At 39.1% G+C, this 17,044-nt stretch overlaps 1 protein-coding gene across 2 annotated transcripts in view; it reads right to left on the bottom strand.

The window, feature by feature from the left end:
- Positions 1-17,044, bottom strand: part of ppp1r9bb (protein phosphatase 1, regulatory subunit 9Bb) — an 81,367-nt gene that overhangs the window by 41,419 nt on the left and 22,904 nt on the right. For both annotated transcript variants that reach the window (XR_009815845.2, XM_061966387.1), the window contains exons 3-4: positions 10,869-11,086; positions 9,523-10,703 (exon numbers count right to left, since the gene is read on the bottom strand). Coding sequence is in view for 1 of the 2 variants with exons in the window: in XM_061966387.1 (XP_061822371.1) it covers positions 9,523-10,590 (1,068 nt within the window). In the remaining variant the exon portion in view is untranslated. The remainder of the gene's footprint in view (positions 1-9,522; positions 10,704-10,868; positions 11,087-17,044) is intronic.

Here is a 17,044-nt window from a genome sequence, read left to right on the forward strand (position 1 = left end):
GTTCTCCGCCATTGTGCGCGCCTTTTGTTTACTTCTTTTTGTTTTAGTAATTATAAAATAAATTATGTACTTACATTCCCGTCTCGCCCGAGCCAATTTTCCGTTGCATCCCGGAAAAGCAAACACCCAGGACCCAGTCATGACAAAATTCTTCAGGACAAGCTAAAATCATCAGCCCGGAGGTTGGGTCTTGGGTGCAGTTGGGTGTTCCAACAGGACAATTAGACTTAGACTTAAGACTTCCTTTTTATTGTCATTCAAATTTAAACTTTACAGTACAGATAAGAACGAAATTGTGTTGCATTAGTGGCAGGGGACTTTAATCAAGCTAACATGAAAACTGTGTTCCCTCATCAATATGTGAATTTTTCAACCAGGGGTAGAAGCATGCTGGACATGGTGTACAGCAATATTAAGCACGCGTTTAAAGCTGCACCAGCCCCCACCTCGGCTCCTCAGACCATCTATCTGTGATGCTAATTCCTGCTGATCAGAACGCAAGCTACAGTGAAGCAGGTGACTACAATGACCCCAAACACACCTCAAAAGTGGTAAAGGAATGGCTAAATCAGGCTAGAATGAAGGTTTTAGAATGGCCTTCCCAAAGTCCTGACTTAAACATGTGGACAATGCTGAAGAAACAAGTCCATGTCAGAAAAGCAACAGATTTAGCTTAACTGCACCAATTTTGTGGTCAAGCTTGTGGATGGTTACCAAAAGTGCCTTACTGCAGGTAAACTTGCCAAGGGACATGTAAGCAGATATTAACATTGCTGTATGTATACTTTTGACTTTTCCTCACATTTTCAGTAGAGCCATAATAAATTCATAAAAGAAGCAAACTTCATGAATGTTTTTTGTGAGCAACAAGTATGTGCTCCAATCACTACATCACAAAAAAATAAGTGTTGTAAAAATGATTGTAAAGTGAAGACAGCCATGACATGATGTTCTTTACAAGTGTACGTAAACTTTTGACCAGGACTATATATAATTTGAACTTTACAGTACGGATAAGAACGAAATTTCGTTGCATTATTGGCAGGGGACTTTAATCAAGCTAACATGAAAACTGTGTTCCCCCATTTTCATCAATATGTGAATTTTGCAACCAGGGGTGGAAGCATGCTGGACATGGTGTACAGCAATATTAAGCACGCGTTTAAAGCTGCACCCCGCCCCCACCTCGGCTCCTCAGACCATCTATCTGTGATGCTAATTCCTGCTGATCAGAAAGCAAGCTACAGTCAAGCAGGTGACCACAATGACCCCAAACACACCTCAAAAGTGGTAAAGGAATGGCTAAATCAGGCTAGAATGAAGGTTTTAGAATGGCCTTCCCAAAGTCCCTGGCTTAAAGGTGTGGACAATGCTGAAGAAACAAGTCCATGTCAGAAAACCAACACATTTGGCTGAACTGCACCAATTGTGTCAAGAGGAGTGGTCAAAAATTCCAGCAGAAGCTTGGAGTGGCTAAATCAGGCTAGAATGAAGGTTTCGTGGATGTTTTTTGTGAGCAACAAGTATGTGCTCCAATCACTCTATCACAAGAAAATAAGAGTTGTAGAAATGATTGGAAACTCTTAACAGCCATGACAGTATGTTCTTTACAAGTGTATGTCAACTTTTGACCACAACTGTATATATATATTAGGGGTGTAACGGTACACAAAAATGTTGGTTTGGTACGTACCTCGGTTTAGAGGTCACGGTTCGGTTCATTTTCGGTACAGTAAGAAAACAACAAAATATACATTTTTGGGTTATCTATTTACCAAATTTGCAAAATCTTCCACCAAAAATATTTGTCTTAGTGTAATATTTGATGTGAAGTAATGGGAACCTTGGATAGGTCAATAATTCATAATAACATTGATTTTGATTCAATATTATGTTTTGAGCAATGACAGTTTGAAAGAAAACAAAAAACAGCTTTGTTTTATTGGTCAACATTGCAACTTTTTCTAAATTACATTTAACCTTTTGTTATGTTTTTGTTTATTAGAATAGTATTTTTAGAATGTGTCGTGGGCCTTTAAAACATTAGCTGTGGGCCGCAAATGGCCTCCGGGGCACACTTTTGACACCCCTGCTATAGGTAATAAAAAATTAAATGTGATAAATCTATGGATAAAAAGCAGAGCCTGGCGACGCATGCGCGTTTATCATAATTCTCTCTCTCTCTCTGTCTCTGCCCCTCCCTCACCAATGCTGCTGTTTGTTTTGTTTTTAACCCCTTCTTAACCCTGAACGCACATTGAAAATACACGCAACCCTAACTCAAAATGCCGCACATTTGAGGCATTTAAGAAACTCCGCCCTGACAGCTCCGCAAAAGACATACTTGCCAACCCTCCCGAATTTTCCGGCAGACTCCTGAAATTCAGCGCCTCTCCCCAAAACCTCCCGGGACAAATATTCTCCCGAAAATCTCCCGGTTTTCAGCCGGAGCTGGAAGCCACGCCCCCTTCAGCTCCATGCGGACCTGAGTGAGGACAGCCTTTTTTCATGACGGGAGGACAACAGGGTGACAAGAACTAAATCATCCAGACTAGAGATAAATTGTATTATTATGTTTATTTTAACTAAAAATAAATATATTTATTAATTTAAAAAAAAAAAATATACATTTTTACTATATTTTGCTAAAAACATCAAAATTAATTGTATTTTTATTTTTATTTTTTCCTGACTCCTTATTACATCCAGCCATTGAATTATACATTAAAATAAACATATTTGAAATAATTAATTTTAAATTATCATAATAATTCATTTAAAATGACCATATTTAATTATTAAAATAATTGCTTGTTTATCAACAACTTTAGCATTTTATTCATTACATTTTGAAACTCTCAGAAGCCAAGTTATGTTATATTCCTTAAGATTTATTTATGCAAGTTTGAAGTATCAATTATCTAAACACAGTTTTGTTTGCATATTTTCAGGATGTAGATCTCTCTCTCTCTCTCTCTCTCTCTCTCTCTCTCTCTCTCTCTCTCTCTCTCTCTCTCTCTCTCTCTCTCTCTCTCTCTCTCTCTCTCTCTCTCTCTCTCTCTCTCTCTCTATATATATATATGTATGAAATACTTGACTTGGTGAATTCTAGCTGTCAATATACTCCTCCCCTCTTAACCACGCCCCCAACCACGCCCCGCCCCACCCCAGACCACGCCCCCACCCCCACCTCCCGAAATCGGAGGTCTCAAGGTTGGCAAGTATGGCAAAAGAGGACATGTCCGGTGAAAAGAGGACGTATGGTCAGTCTATCCTAGCCCGTTAGCTGCTAGCAAACGGAACCCCCGTACCGAATCGGTTCAATACAAATACACGTACCGTTACACCCCTACTATATATATATATATATAAATATATTGAACTGCATAAAACAGGAAAGGGGTATAAAAAGATATCCAAGCCATCACTCCAAATGACTTTGTTCCAGAAGTTTTGAGGCTTGTCTCTGTGCTGTTTGGCGTAATGTAAGCGGGATACTTTGTGACATTTGCGCAGAAATGGCTTTCTTCTGGCGACTCGACCACGCAGCCCATTTTTCTTCAAGTGCCTCCTTATTGTGCATCTTGAAACAGCCACACCACCATTTTTCAGAGACTCCTGTATTTCAGCTGAAGCTATTTGTGGATTTTTCTTTGCATCTCGAACAATTTTCCTGGCAGTTGTGGCTGAAATCTTTGCTGGTCTACCTGAATCCCTCATTTTCCACTTCTTAATCAGCGTTTGAACACTGCTGATTGGCATTCTCAATTCCTTGGATATCTTTTTATACCCCTTTCCTGTTTTATACAGTTCAATGACCTTTTCTCGCAGATCCTTTGACAATTATTTTGACTCAGAATCCAGAAAGATGTGTGCAGCACTGGATGAAAGATGCAATGGTCTGTCAGAAGCCCAGAAACTCACTGACCTTTCATACACAAACAAACATGTCACAGGTGAGGATTGGAACCTTGATTAGCCATTCAAAGCTGTTTGTGTCAACTTTTGTGCATGTTATCAGATCAAAGTCACTGGGGTATGTCAACTTTTGATCAGGGTCATTTGGGTACTTTCTTTTGTCATTTTGATTTAAAAAGAGTTGTTTGCCAATAAATAGCTTCACACAAACATTAAATGGAAGAAAGGTTATTGTGTTATCATTCATATTCTCTGAAGAATGGCCAAGAAATCATCAATTCTCCCAGGGTATGTCAACTTATGAGCACGACTGTATATATACCTATATATATATATATATATATATATATATATATATATATATATATATATAACAATTTTTTGTTGTTGCTTTTTTCCTGCCAGACTCAATAAACGAAAGTGGGCTAAGAAAGACGAGCGTTCGGAGCGTCCAAACCGCCATCGGGCCCGACACACCAAGACCTGATTGTGGCCGCAGATGGGAGGAAGCGGGCGCTAAAAATGGTCACTTCCTGTTTGGCGACAGAGCGAGAGAGAGAGAGCGAGAAAGAGAGAGAAGTCCCTTCACAATTCAGCCCGCGTGACATTTCAGCCTCAAAACAGCAAGCCCCTCCCCTTTGACCCCGGCCCTGCTTTGACTCCCCGCCCCCCTCCAGCCATCTCCATGACAACAAGGTACAGTACAAAATAAAGTCCAACAATGACCGGGAAGTAAAAGATGCGGTGTACTCACAAGTAAACTTCCTGTTATTATGATTTCAATAACTAAGCTAAAATACTGGAAATGATGTCGGATTTGGCTTAGTTTTTACAGGCTGCGGCAATATGGCTGAAAACTGTATCGCAAGTGTTTTATATCGCTCGATATCGATAATTATTGTTTTTTATGACCCATCAAAAATTTTTAAAAATATAGGAAATGTAAACATTTTTATTCCTTCCTCTGATTATAGTCCTTTCAGCTATCAAGGCGGGAAGGAAATGTCAACACAAGCATAAACAACACTCAATGTAAACAAAATAGTCAAATCACATTGAACACTTAACTATAATCTCTTAAAATAAAGGTGCAAAAATAAGGAATATGTTTAATAAAGTGTAAGAAAATGTAAACATGTAGAAACCTGAGAAGAACTATTTTCTGCAGGTTTAGTGCTAGAAATTAACGTCTGTGTAACATGAATTTGCCATGTTATTTTTATTTAACTATGGAAATGATTTCTTTGTTATGCAGTAATTATTTAAATATTATTATATCGATCAATATCGATTATTATTGACATTTTCGATGACCTATGGCAAATAAGCAGCAGGAGAATAATATATTTTATTTCACAGATAACCTTCCTGTGATTATAATCCCTCAGCTATCAAGGCAGAAAGGAAATGTCAACACAAGCATGGAAAACACTCAATGTCAACAAAATATTAAAATCACATTGAACACTTAACAATAACCTCCTAAAATAAAGGAATATGTAAGAAATTCTGAATAAAGTGTAAGAAAATAGTCCAAAGTGTGAAAATGTAAACATAGAAACCTGAGAAGAACTGTTTTCTGCAGGTTTAGTGGCAGGAAATAACGGCTGTGTAACATGAATTTGCCCTGTTATTTTTATGTAACTATGGAAAGTATTTTTTTGTTATGCAGTAATTATTTGATTAGTACTATTATATAGATTGATATCGATTATTATTGAAATTTTCTATGACCTATGAAAAATAAGCAGCAGGAGAATAATATATTTTATTTCAAAGATAACCTTCCTTTGATTATAACTCCGTCAGCTATCAAGGCAGAAAGGAAATGTCAACAAAAGCATGGAAAACACTCAAACAATGTCAACAAAATAGTCAAATCACATTGAACACTTAACCTTAACCTCTTAAAATGAAGGAATATGTAAGAAATGCTGAATAAAATGGAAGAAAATAGTCCAAAGTGTGAAAATGTAAACATGTAGAAACCTGAGAAGAACTATTTTCTGCAGGTTTAGTGGCAGGAAATAACGGCTGTGTAACATGAATTTGCCATGTTATTCTTATTTAACTATGGAAAGGAATTTTTTTGTTATGCAGTAATTATGTAAATATTATTATTATATCGTTCGTTATCGATTACCATTGACATTTTCTATGACCTATGGCAAATAAAGAGCAGGAGAATAATATATTTTATTTCACAGATAACCTTCCTTTGATTATAACTCCGTCAGCTATCAAGGCAGAAAGGAAATGTCAACACAAGTATGGAAAACACTCAATGCCAACAAAATAGTAAAATCACATTGAACACTTAACAATAACCTCCTAAAATGAAGGAATATGTAAGAAATGCTGAATAAAATGTAATAAAATAGTCCAAAGTGTGAAAATGTAAACATAGAAAACCTGAGAACTTTTTTCTGCAGGTTTAGTGCTAGAAAATAACGGTTGTGTAACATGAATTTGCCCTGTTATTTTTATTTAACTATGGAAATGATTGTTTGTTATGTAGTAATTATTCAAATACTATTATTATATCGATCGATATCGATAATTATTGAAGTTTTCTATGTTCTATGAAAAATAAGGAGCAGGAGAATAATATATTGTATTTCAAAGATAACCTTCCTGTGATGATAATGCCCTCAGCTATCAAGGCAGAAAGGAAATGTCAACACAAACATGGAAAACACTCAGTTAATGTCAACAAAACAGTAAAATCACATTGAACACTTAACTATAAGCTCTTAAAATGGAGGAATGTGTAAGAAATGCTGAATAAAGTGTGAGAAAATAGTGCAAAGTGTAAAAATGTAAACATGAGAACTTCTGTTTTCTGCAGATTTAATGCTAGGAAATAACGGCTGTGTAACATGAATTTGCCCTGTTATTTTTATTTAACTATGGAAATGATTGTTTTGTTATGTAGTAATTATTTGAATATTATTGTAATATCAATCGATATCAATAATTATGGACATTTTCTATGACCTATGGAAAATAAAGAGCAGAAAAATAATATATTTTATTTCAAAGATAACCTTCCTGTGATTATAATCCCTCAGCTATCAAGGCAGAAAGGAAATGTCAACACAAACATGGAAAACAAACAATGTCAACAAAATAGTAAAATCACATTGAACACTTAACTATAACCTCCTAAAATTAAGTAATATGTAAGAAATGCTTCATAAAGTGTAAGAAAATAGTATGAAAATGTAATAAGAGAAACCTGAGAACTATTTTCTGCAGGTTTAGTGCTAGAAAATAACGGCTGTGTAACATGAATTTGCCCTGTTATTTTTATTTAACTATTGAAAGGATTTTTTTGTTATGTAGTAATTATTCAAATATTATTATTATATCGATCGATATTGATTATTATTGTCATTTTCTATGACCTATGGCAAATAAGGAGCAGGAGAATAATATATTTCATTTAAAAAAAAATACCTGTCACCACCTGTCACATCACACACTGACTTATTTGGAGTTTTTTGCCGTTTTCCTGTGTGTAGTGTTTTACTTCTTGTCTTGCGCTCCTATTTTGATGGCTTTTTCTCTTTTTTTGGTATTTTCCTGTAGCAGTTTCATGTCGTCCTTTGAGTAATATTTCTTGCATCTACTTTGTTTTAGCAATCAAGAAGATTTCAGTTGTTTTTATCCTTCTTTGTGGGGACATTGTTGATTGTCATGTCATGTTCGGATGTACATTGTGGACGCTTTCTGCTCCACAGTAAGTCTTTGCTGTCGTCCAGCATTCTGTTTTTGTTTACTTGTGCGGAAATACGACCACATCACACCAGTTCTCAAATCCCTTCACTGGCTTCCTGTTCCACTCAGGCTTGAATTCAAAGTCTCCCTACTAACCCACCAGTGCCTCCATGGAAATGCCCCCCCTCTACCTCAAAGAACTGCTCACCCCCAAATCCTCCACACAACACCTCTGCTCCAGATATATATAATGGTCAGTAATTTCATAAAAATATTAATAAGTTACACTTTTATTTTTTTTATTTTCAACACTTAAATATTTAGATCAACTTCAGAGCTATCCGTCGATTTTACGTTTTTATTATTTGTCATCTTTTTTTTGTTTGTTTTATGCCTTTTTTGCTAAAGAAAAGTAAAAAATATGCAATATTTTACCCCCCAAAAAATATTTCAACATTAATTTTGATTCATTATTATTTTTTGAGCAATGACAGTTTGGAAAAAAAAATCCACTCAAATTCTCAGGGATCCAAAAGGGATCCCCGTTCATAAAAGTGTTTTTACTATGTCAAAGGGCTTTGAGTCACTAGAGAAAAGCGCTATATAAATATAATTAATTTCACTTCACTAAAGGTTGGATAAAGTCTCGTTCATAATCGGGCAACACGCGGTGACATAAATTCTGCTAAAAAAAAAGTCTGAGTCGATTTAAAACTGGGCAGGTGTACCCTAATATGTTATGTTATTCACAAGTGAATAATGCTGTATAATAGACTGTATTTATATTATTCACATGTGAATAATGTTGTATAATAGACTGTATTTATATTATTCACATGTGAATAATGCTGTATAATAGACTGTATTTATGTTATTCACATGTGAATAATGTTGTATAATAGACTGTATTTATGTTATTCACATGTGAATAATGTTGTATAATAGACTGTATTTATATTATTCACATGTGAATAATGTTGTATAATAGACTGTATATTATTCACATGTGAATAATGCTGTATAATAGACTGTATTTATGTTATTCACATGTGAATAATGTTGTATAATAGACTGTATTTATGTTATTCACATGTGAATAATGCTGTATAATAGACTGTATTTATATTATTCACATGTGAATAATGTTGTATAATAGACTGTATTTATATTATTCACATGTGAATAATGCTGTATAATAGACTGTATTTATGTTATTCACATGTGAATAATGTTGTATAATAGACTGTATTTATGTTATTCACATGTGAATAATGCTGTATAATACGCTGTATTTTTGTTATTCACATGTGAATAATGCTGTATAATAGACTGTATTTATGTTATTCACCTGTGAATAATGCTGTATAATAGACTGTATTTATGTTATTCACATGTGAATAATGCTGTATAATAGACTGTATTTATGTTATTCACATGTAAAAAAATACCAAAGTGTTTATTGTCTATTGTGAGTGAACTGTGGTGCTGAATTTCCCCCAGGGATCAATAAAGTACTTTCTATTCTATTCTAATGTTGTGGCCGGGTGAATCTATAAGATGTTTATGACGTTTAGTTTTTTGCTCTGTTTCGTCTGTCAGGTTCAAGATGGACACCTTCCAACTGGTCTGAGCTGCAGGGTTTTTAAAGCCGAGTGTTTGAAATGGACGTGGCGTCTTTTGCACGTTTTCCTATCCGCAGAGCCTCTCGAGTGCGGCGAGAGCGACTTCTGACGCGATGTGTCACAACACGCCACCGGCATCGGGCCCTCGCCTCGCTTTCCCTCGCGCCTGACTGAGCCCAAAATGTCCGCCGTCAGGCGCCAGCAGCGACACCGGTGATGGCAGAAGCATCCGCCGGCAACCGGACACGCTCGGGAGGCTCACCTTGATGGGCTCCGAGCTGAAGCGGATCTTCCTGGAAGGGGGCGGGTCCTCCTCGGCGGGCAGCCCGGCGATCTCCACGCAGCTGGACTCGGCCTCGTAGCGGTCGTCCTCCTCGTCTTCCTCCTGGCTTCCTTCGTCGTCTCCCAGAGTCCTGCTATCCTCCGCGCCGGCCAGTCCCAGCACCTCGCTTTCCCCGTTCTCCGTTCTCGCCGCGCCGCCGGCCTCCTCCAGCTGCTCCGCTTTGGCCTCCACGCCGGCGTCCGACACCATCTTGGCCCCGTGCCGCTCCGCCTCCTTCTGACCGCCGTTCACGCTCCTGGCTCGTGCCTCCTGGTCCTTCTCCTCGCCCTGGGCCCGCTTGGTGATGACCTTGGAGTTGAGCACGCCCACCTTGGCGCTGACCCCCCGGGAGGGCAGCGGCGGCGTGGACGAGAGGCGGTTCAGGTTGTTGCGCAGCTCGGCCGCCCGCTCGAAGACGGCGCTGAGCTGGCTGACGGTGGGGGACACGGCCTCGCCGGCGTCCAGGCTGTCCAGGGACTCGGTGCTGCCGTTGAAGCGCGCCATCATGTCCAGCCGGCCCTCCTGCAGGCCGGGGCCCTTGTCGGACTTGAGCAGGACCCGGGTGGTGGCCAGCTTGTCCTGCTCGAAGATGCGCCGCGTCTCCTGCAGCTTGGAGGACGCCCGCTGGTGCCCGTTCTCGGGCTTGGTGTCGAACTTGCTGACCCGCTCGGAGACGGTGGAGCCCAGCTTGAGGAGGGCGCTGTGGTCCACGTTCTCGTTCAGGCTGCCGGCCCTGGGCAGGGAGAGACGCACGGCTTTGTCGCCCTCCCTGGCGTCCTCCTCGGCCTCGGCGTCGCCAGTGGTCTGCAGCTGCTGGAACATGTTCTTGATGCGGTGCACGTTGGATCCGTAGCGGCGCCCGCGGGGGCCGTCCTGCCGCACGTCCCCGTTGGCGGCGGCGCTGTCCGCCACGGGCTTGAGGGCCTGCATCCCCGCCTCGTAGGCGCTCCTGTGCGGGGAGGCGCTCCTGAGAGTGGAGCTCTTGGTGGTGGCTTCTGTCTTCATCATGGTGGGGGTCGAGTCAGGCGTCGCGACGGATGCTCTGCGACGGCATGTCTCCCCCCCCCCTCCTCCTCCGGATGTATGTTTCCACCGGCGGCGGCGGCGGGTTGATGCTCCGGCTAGCCGTGCAGGTGGAGGGAGACAAAAACAACGTTAAAGGCCTGCGTGCGATCCGAAAGTGGGCATCTGTCATCAGCTCGCCACGACACTTGATCGACGTCGCATCGATGGAAATTCAACTAAACAAGTTGGCCGCGGCATGAACGCGACGACAGATTGCTTACGTTTTTAATCCTTTTTTGACGGCAGCATCATTTCGATCTCCTCTCGCGGCGAGCGGCGGATTTCTGGTCCCTTTCACTGCTGCTGCTGCATGGAGGAGGCGTCCGCGGGGTCCTAGCGCCTGCCATTTTAGGCGTACTCCCATAGACGCAGCATTGGCTGCTGTGACGCGAGAAATTGGGCCGCCATCTTGAAGTGGTGATGAGGTGGTCAGCCTAAACTGACAGTTGACAAGTAAAAAAACAAAGATTCTAAACTGACAATTGACAGGTAGAAAACAAAGATGCTAAACTGACAGTTGACAGGTGGAAAACGAAGATTCTAAACTGATAGTTCACAGGTAGAAAACAAAGATAATAAACTGACAGTTGACAGGTAGAAAACAAAGATTAGGTAGAAAACAAACAGGTAGAAAACAAAGATGCTAAAATGACAGTTGACAGGTAGAAAACAAAGATGCTAAACTGACAGTTGACAGGTGGAAAACGAAGATTCTAAACTGATAGTTGACAGGTAGAAAACAAAGATAATAAACTGACAGTTGACAGGTAGAAAACAAAGATTAGGTAGAAAACAAACAGGTAGAAAACAAAGATGCTAAAATGACAGTTGACAGGTAGAAAACAAAGATGCTAAACTGACAGTTGACAGGTGGAAAACGAAGATTCTAAACTGATAGTTGACAGGTAGAAAACAAAGATAATAAACTGACAGTTGACAGGTAGAAAACAAAGATAATAAACTGACAGTTGACAGGTGGAAAACGAAGATGCTAAACTGACAGTTGACAGGTAGAAAACAAAGATTCTAAACTGATAGTTGACAGGTAGAAAACAAAGATAATAAACTGACAGTTGACAGGTAGAAAACAAAGATAATAAACTGACAGTTGACAGGTGGAAAACGAAGATGCTAAACTGACAGTTGACAGGTAGAAAACAAAGATTCTAAACTGATAGTTGACAGGTAGAAAACAAAGATAATAAACTGACAGTTGACAGGTAGAAAACAAAGATAATAAACTGACAGTTGACAGGTGGAAAACGAAGATGCTAAACTGACAGTTGACAGGTGGAAAACAAAGATGCTAAACTGACAGTTGACAGGTAGAAAACAAAGATAATAAACTGACAGTTGACAGGTGGAAAACGAAGATGCTAAACTGACAGTTGACAGGTGGAAAACAAAGATGCTAAACTGACAGTTGACAGGTAGAAAACAAAGATGCTAAACTGACAGTTGACAGGTAGAAAACAAAGATGCTAAACTGACAGTTGACAGGTGGAAAACAAAGATGCTGAACTGACAGTTGACAGGTAGAAAACAAAGATGCTAAACTGACAGTTGACAGGTAGAAAACAAAGATGCTAAACTGACAGTTGACAGGTAGAAAACAAAGATTCTAAACTGACAGTTGACAGGTAGAAAGCAAAGATGCTGAACTGACAGTCGACAGGCGGAAAACAAAAATGCTGAACTGACAGTTGACAGGTGGAAAACAAAGATGCTAAACTGACAGTTGACAGGTGGAAAACAAAGATGCTAAACTGACAGTTGACAGGTAGAAAGCAAAGATGCTGAACTGACAGTCGACAGGCGGAAAACAAAAATGCTAAACTGACAGTTGACAGGTGGAAAACAAAGATGCTAAACTGACAGTTGACAGGTGGAAAACAAAGATGCTAAACTGACAGTCGACAGGTGGAAAACAAAGATGCTGAACTGACAGTTGACAGGTAGAAAACAAAGATGCTAAACTGACAGTTGACAGGTGGAAAACAAAGATGCTGAACTGACAGTTGACAGGTGGAAAACAAAGATGCTAAACTGACAGTTGACAGGTAGAAAACAAAGATGCTAAACTGACAGTTGACAGGTAGAAACCAAAGATGCTATACTGACATTTACTTATAAGATGTCTATCCGTCTATCTGCCAAAAGTATTAGGCCACCCACCCAAATGATGAGAATCAGGTGTCCTAATCACTAATCACAGGTGTATCAAATCAACCACTGAGGCATGGAGACTGTTTCTACAAACATTTGTAAAATAATGGGCCACTCTCAGTGAGTTCCAGCATGGAACTGTTATAGGATGCCACCTGTGCAACAAGTCCAGTCGTGAAATTTCCTTCGAATTAGCCCACGTACAGTACGCAGAGAGCTTCGTGGAATGGGTTTCCATGGCCGTGCAGCTGCATCTAAGACCTGCATCACCGAGTCCAATGCAAAGCGTGGGATGCAGTGGTGTAAAGCACGTCGCCACTGGACTCTAGAGGTGTGGGGTTGTTTTTCAAGAGTTGGGCTTGGCCCCTTAGTTCCAGTGAAAGGAACTTTGAATTCTCCAGGATACCAAAACATATTTGGACAATTCCATGCTCCCAACTTTGCGGGAACAGTTTGGAGCGGGGCCCCTTCCTCTTCCGACATGACTGTGCACCAGTGCACAAAGCAAGGTCCATAAAGACATGGATGAGAGAGTCTGGTGTGGATGGACTTGACTGGCCTGCACAGAGTCCTGACCTGAACCCGATAGAACACCTTTGGGATGAATTACAACGGAGACTGAGTGCCAGGCCTTCTCCACCAACATCAGCGTGTGACCTCACCAATGCGCTTTTGGAAGAATGGTGGAAAATTGCTATAAACACACCCCGCAACCTTGTGGACAGCCTTCCCAGAAGAGTTGAAGCTGTATTAGCTGCAAAAGGTCATATTGAACCCTATGGGTTAGGAATGGGATGGCACTTCAAGTTCATATGTGAGTCTAGGCAGGTGGCCAAATACTTTTGGCAATATAGTGTATACATGTAAAGCCATAGGCTCACACAAGTTCCGTAAATAATCCAAATTTGGAACACAGCATCATAGTTTTCACAGCTTTTTGGTTGTTAGAGGTAGAAAGCGTTTTAAAGTAAATTTCTAATTCATTTTTAAAGGCACAAAAAACGGGTCCGGGTATTGAGAAACTTACATTTATGAATATAAAATGTAGCCAATAGTATAAAAATAAGGTTGCAAAGGTAAAATTCCCTTTCAAATGTGTTCTCATACTGTGGAAATCCAAATAGTACATCTTTAAAAAAAAAAAAAAGCACACCTTTTTTCATGAATATTGTCGGCAATTCAAGTTGTGAATGTACGGAGCCCCTAAAGGGACATGGGGGAAAACATTTTTTTAATAATTTTTTTTTTTTTTTTGAGACATGTATCTCGTGCGCACGAGAAACTATCTTGTGCGCACGAGAAACTTTTTATAAAGTTATAAAAAAATTTTTTATAATTTTTTATTTTTTTTAGACATGTATCTCGTGCGCATGAGAAACTTTCTCGTGCGCACAAGATTCATGTCTAAAAAAAAATAAAAAAAATAAAAATTATACAATTGTTTTTATTTTTTTTATAACTTTATAAAAAGTTTCTCGTGTGCACAAGATAATTTCTCGTGCGCACGAGATACATATCTAAAAAAATAAAAAAATAAATTAAAAAAATTCTAAAAAAAATTGTTTCCCCCATGTCCCTTTAGTATGAATGTTCTTTTATTCTGGAGGTTTCAGACACTGGCAGCAATATAAAAAAAAGAAGAAAAAAAAAGATTACTTGTTTTTTTTATGTAACATTGCAAGGTGAAAACAAGCTTGGTGGTACAGGAACTTTGTATAAAGTGCACATTGATGACAACATGTATGTGAGAGAAAAAATAGAAAGGCACAATCCCGGATTAAGGTGCATTTTTAATCTGAAATGCTTTTACAAGTAAACATATTTTACATTATTAATAAATAAATAAAATAAAGCATTTATTTTTATAAATTATTCTAAATATTGAAAACGGTTTGATTATTATTTTATATTTCGTAAAAGAAATAGAAAATCCCAACCAAAACGAGAGTTTTTTTTTCATATTCTGACACCGGAAGTTTTCGTTTTCAAAGTAAAAGTGCCTGGCTAAATGTAATTGGAGACATGGCAAAACTAAGACTGATAAATCTCTCCGCACACATCACGCGAAAGTGCTGGCAATTAAACACGCGCAGTATTTTTTCCTCACAGGACAGTCCGCGATCCTGTCTATAAAATCTCTACTTCCGGGTTGGGAATGTTAACCCATCCGTTTTGGTGTGTTTTTCAGTTGCTATTCGATATGTGCGTGGATATTTGTGTAGAAGTTCTCGGTGAGTCATGTCTAGAATCATTTCTGCGTAAGTCTCCAAATACATTTTAGTCAGCTTCACAACAAGCACACGGGCACGTAGCTTTTACTTTGGAAATAAAACTTCCGGTGTCTGTAGATGGGGGAAAAAACATCACTTTGGTCTGTTTTCCGTTTCTGTTTACTTGGGATTTAACTGTTTTGTCGTATAAAATATACAATGAAAATCAAACCGTTTTTAGGATGAAATTATTGCTTTTCGATACCAAAAAAAGAAGAACGCCTTTTATTTTATTTTTTTGGTTTCTTCTTTGCATTTTCAAGTAAAATTCGAATAAAACAATCGTTTTTTTGTTGTATTAATGAAAATAACATTTCAATGACCAACACATACGCTGACCTACATACGTCTCAAAAAGGGAAGTTTAAAAAAATATGTTTTAGAATCTACGGGAAGTCAAGAAAGACAAACTTACCGAGAATTCACACAGCAGTGCCTCGACAGATCGTCCAATTGACAATAACCCCACACAAACACATGCTATAACCACCTGTACATAAGTCCATTAATATATGTTCGTGATTTTTTTTTAAATATCAAGTCATAAAGTAGATTTATTGTCTTTGAATATAACGAGGCCATTTTAGCTGTAAAATGGCGCCATCTGCAGGCGGGAAGGCAGTTCCTGGTCACGTGATCAGTGACACAGGCGTTTGTTTAAAACGACATAAATATCCGTCGAAATAAATGTGCCAAACAAGTGCTGGATGCTGCATTGAAACAAACGAATTAACGAATCTGATGGCTGTGTGAATGTGAAGATGTTAAAGGCGATGTTGTGAAGAGCAACAACACCGTGACTGTACGCTGTACTGTATACGTCAAGCACAGATTTCCCTTAAAGGGCCAGTACACTCACGTTTCTCTTCAGGTCGCATACAACTTTCGCCTTTTAACAAATTTACGTGGAGAAGATATACCTTCTTTTTTTATCTCGCCTTACTCGCAAGATGTTCCGACTTTCCTCATAAAAGAGCACTTTATTACAGTTCAAGTATGTATGTTAATTGTTCTACACGGGCTGCCGTACGTGGATTCTTAAAACCCGGCAAGGACGAAGTTAAGCGATGATGTCCGAGTCCTACACGAGTTGCCCTGCTTCTTAGAACTCGGCAAATACGAAGTTAGGCGAAGTTGTCCGAGTCATCACGACAAGCTAAGTGTATTAAATATGATATTTTGACAGGATATACGTTTACAGTTGAGATTGTATTTATTTATTTAATTATTGTTTTGTCCTCGCAGGACAATCTGACATGCCTGATAAGAGAAACTGACTTATTACCGTTGAAGTATTTATGATAATAGTCCTACACGAGTTGTCGTGCTTCTTAGAACTCGGCAAATACGAAGTTAGGCGAAATTGTCCGAGTAATCACGACAAGCTAAGTGTATTAAATATGATGTTTTTTTTCCATGATGTAAGTTTCTAGGTGAGATTGTATTTATTTATTTATTCATCCATCTTCTTCCGCTTATCCGAGGTCGGGTCGCGGGGGCAGCAGCCCAAGCCGGGAAGCCCAGACTTTCTTGTTTTGTTTATTTCCAAACACAATTATAGCATAAACAAATATCTTAATCAGGATCATTTAGAACAAAATAGCACAACTAAAAACATGAATTATTCATCCATAATTGTGATTAAAAATTTACTGGAAAATACAATTTCACAATTTATTTATATGTTAAATCTTTCACCCGTTGAAGAAAATGTGAATAAATAACACCCCGAAGCATTTTGTAAATGTTTTTATTTCCATCAAAAATATATATTTTAAAATGCCTTTACTCATCTGGGGTGTCCAAAGTGTGGCCCCGGGAGGAGGGGCCTATTTGCGGCCCCCGTAGCTAACTTTTTGACGGCCCGTGGCACAATCCTTAGCATTGTAATATTCGCATGCTAGCCTTTTTACTAATTTTGCATGTAAACGCCTTAGCGTCAAATATTTTGCTACTTATTT

Source organism: Nerophis lumbriciformis, linkage group LG11 (assembly GCF_033978685.3).
Source record: "Nerophis lumbriciformis linkage group LG11, RoL_Nlum_v2.1, whole genome shotgun sequence".
Taxonomy (NCBI): domain Eukaryota; kingdom Metazoa; phylum Chordata; class Actinopteri; order Syngnathiformes; family Syngnathidae; genus Nerophis; species Nerophis lumbriciformis.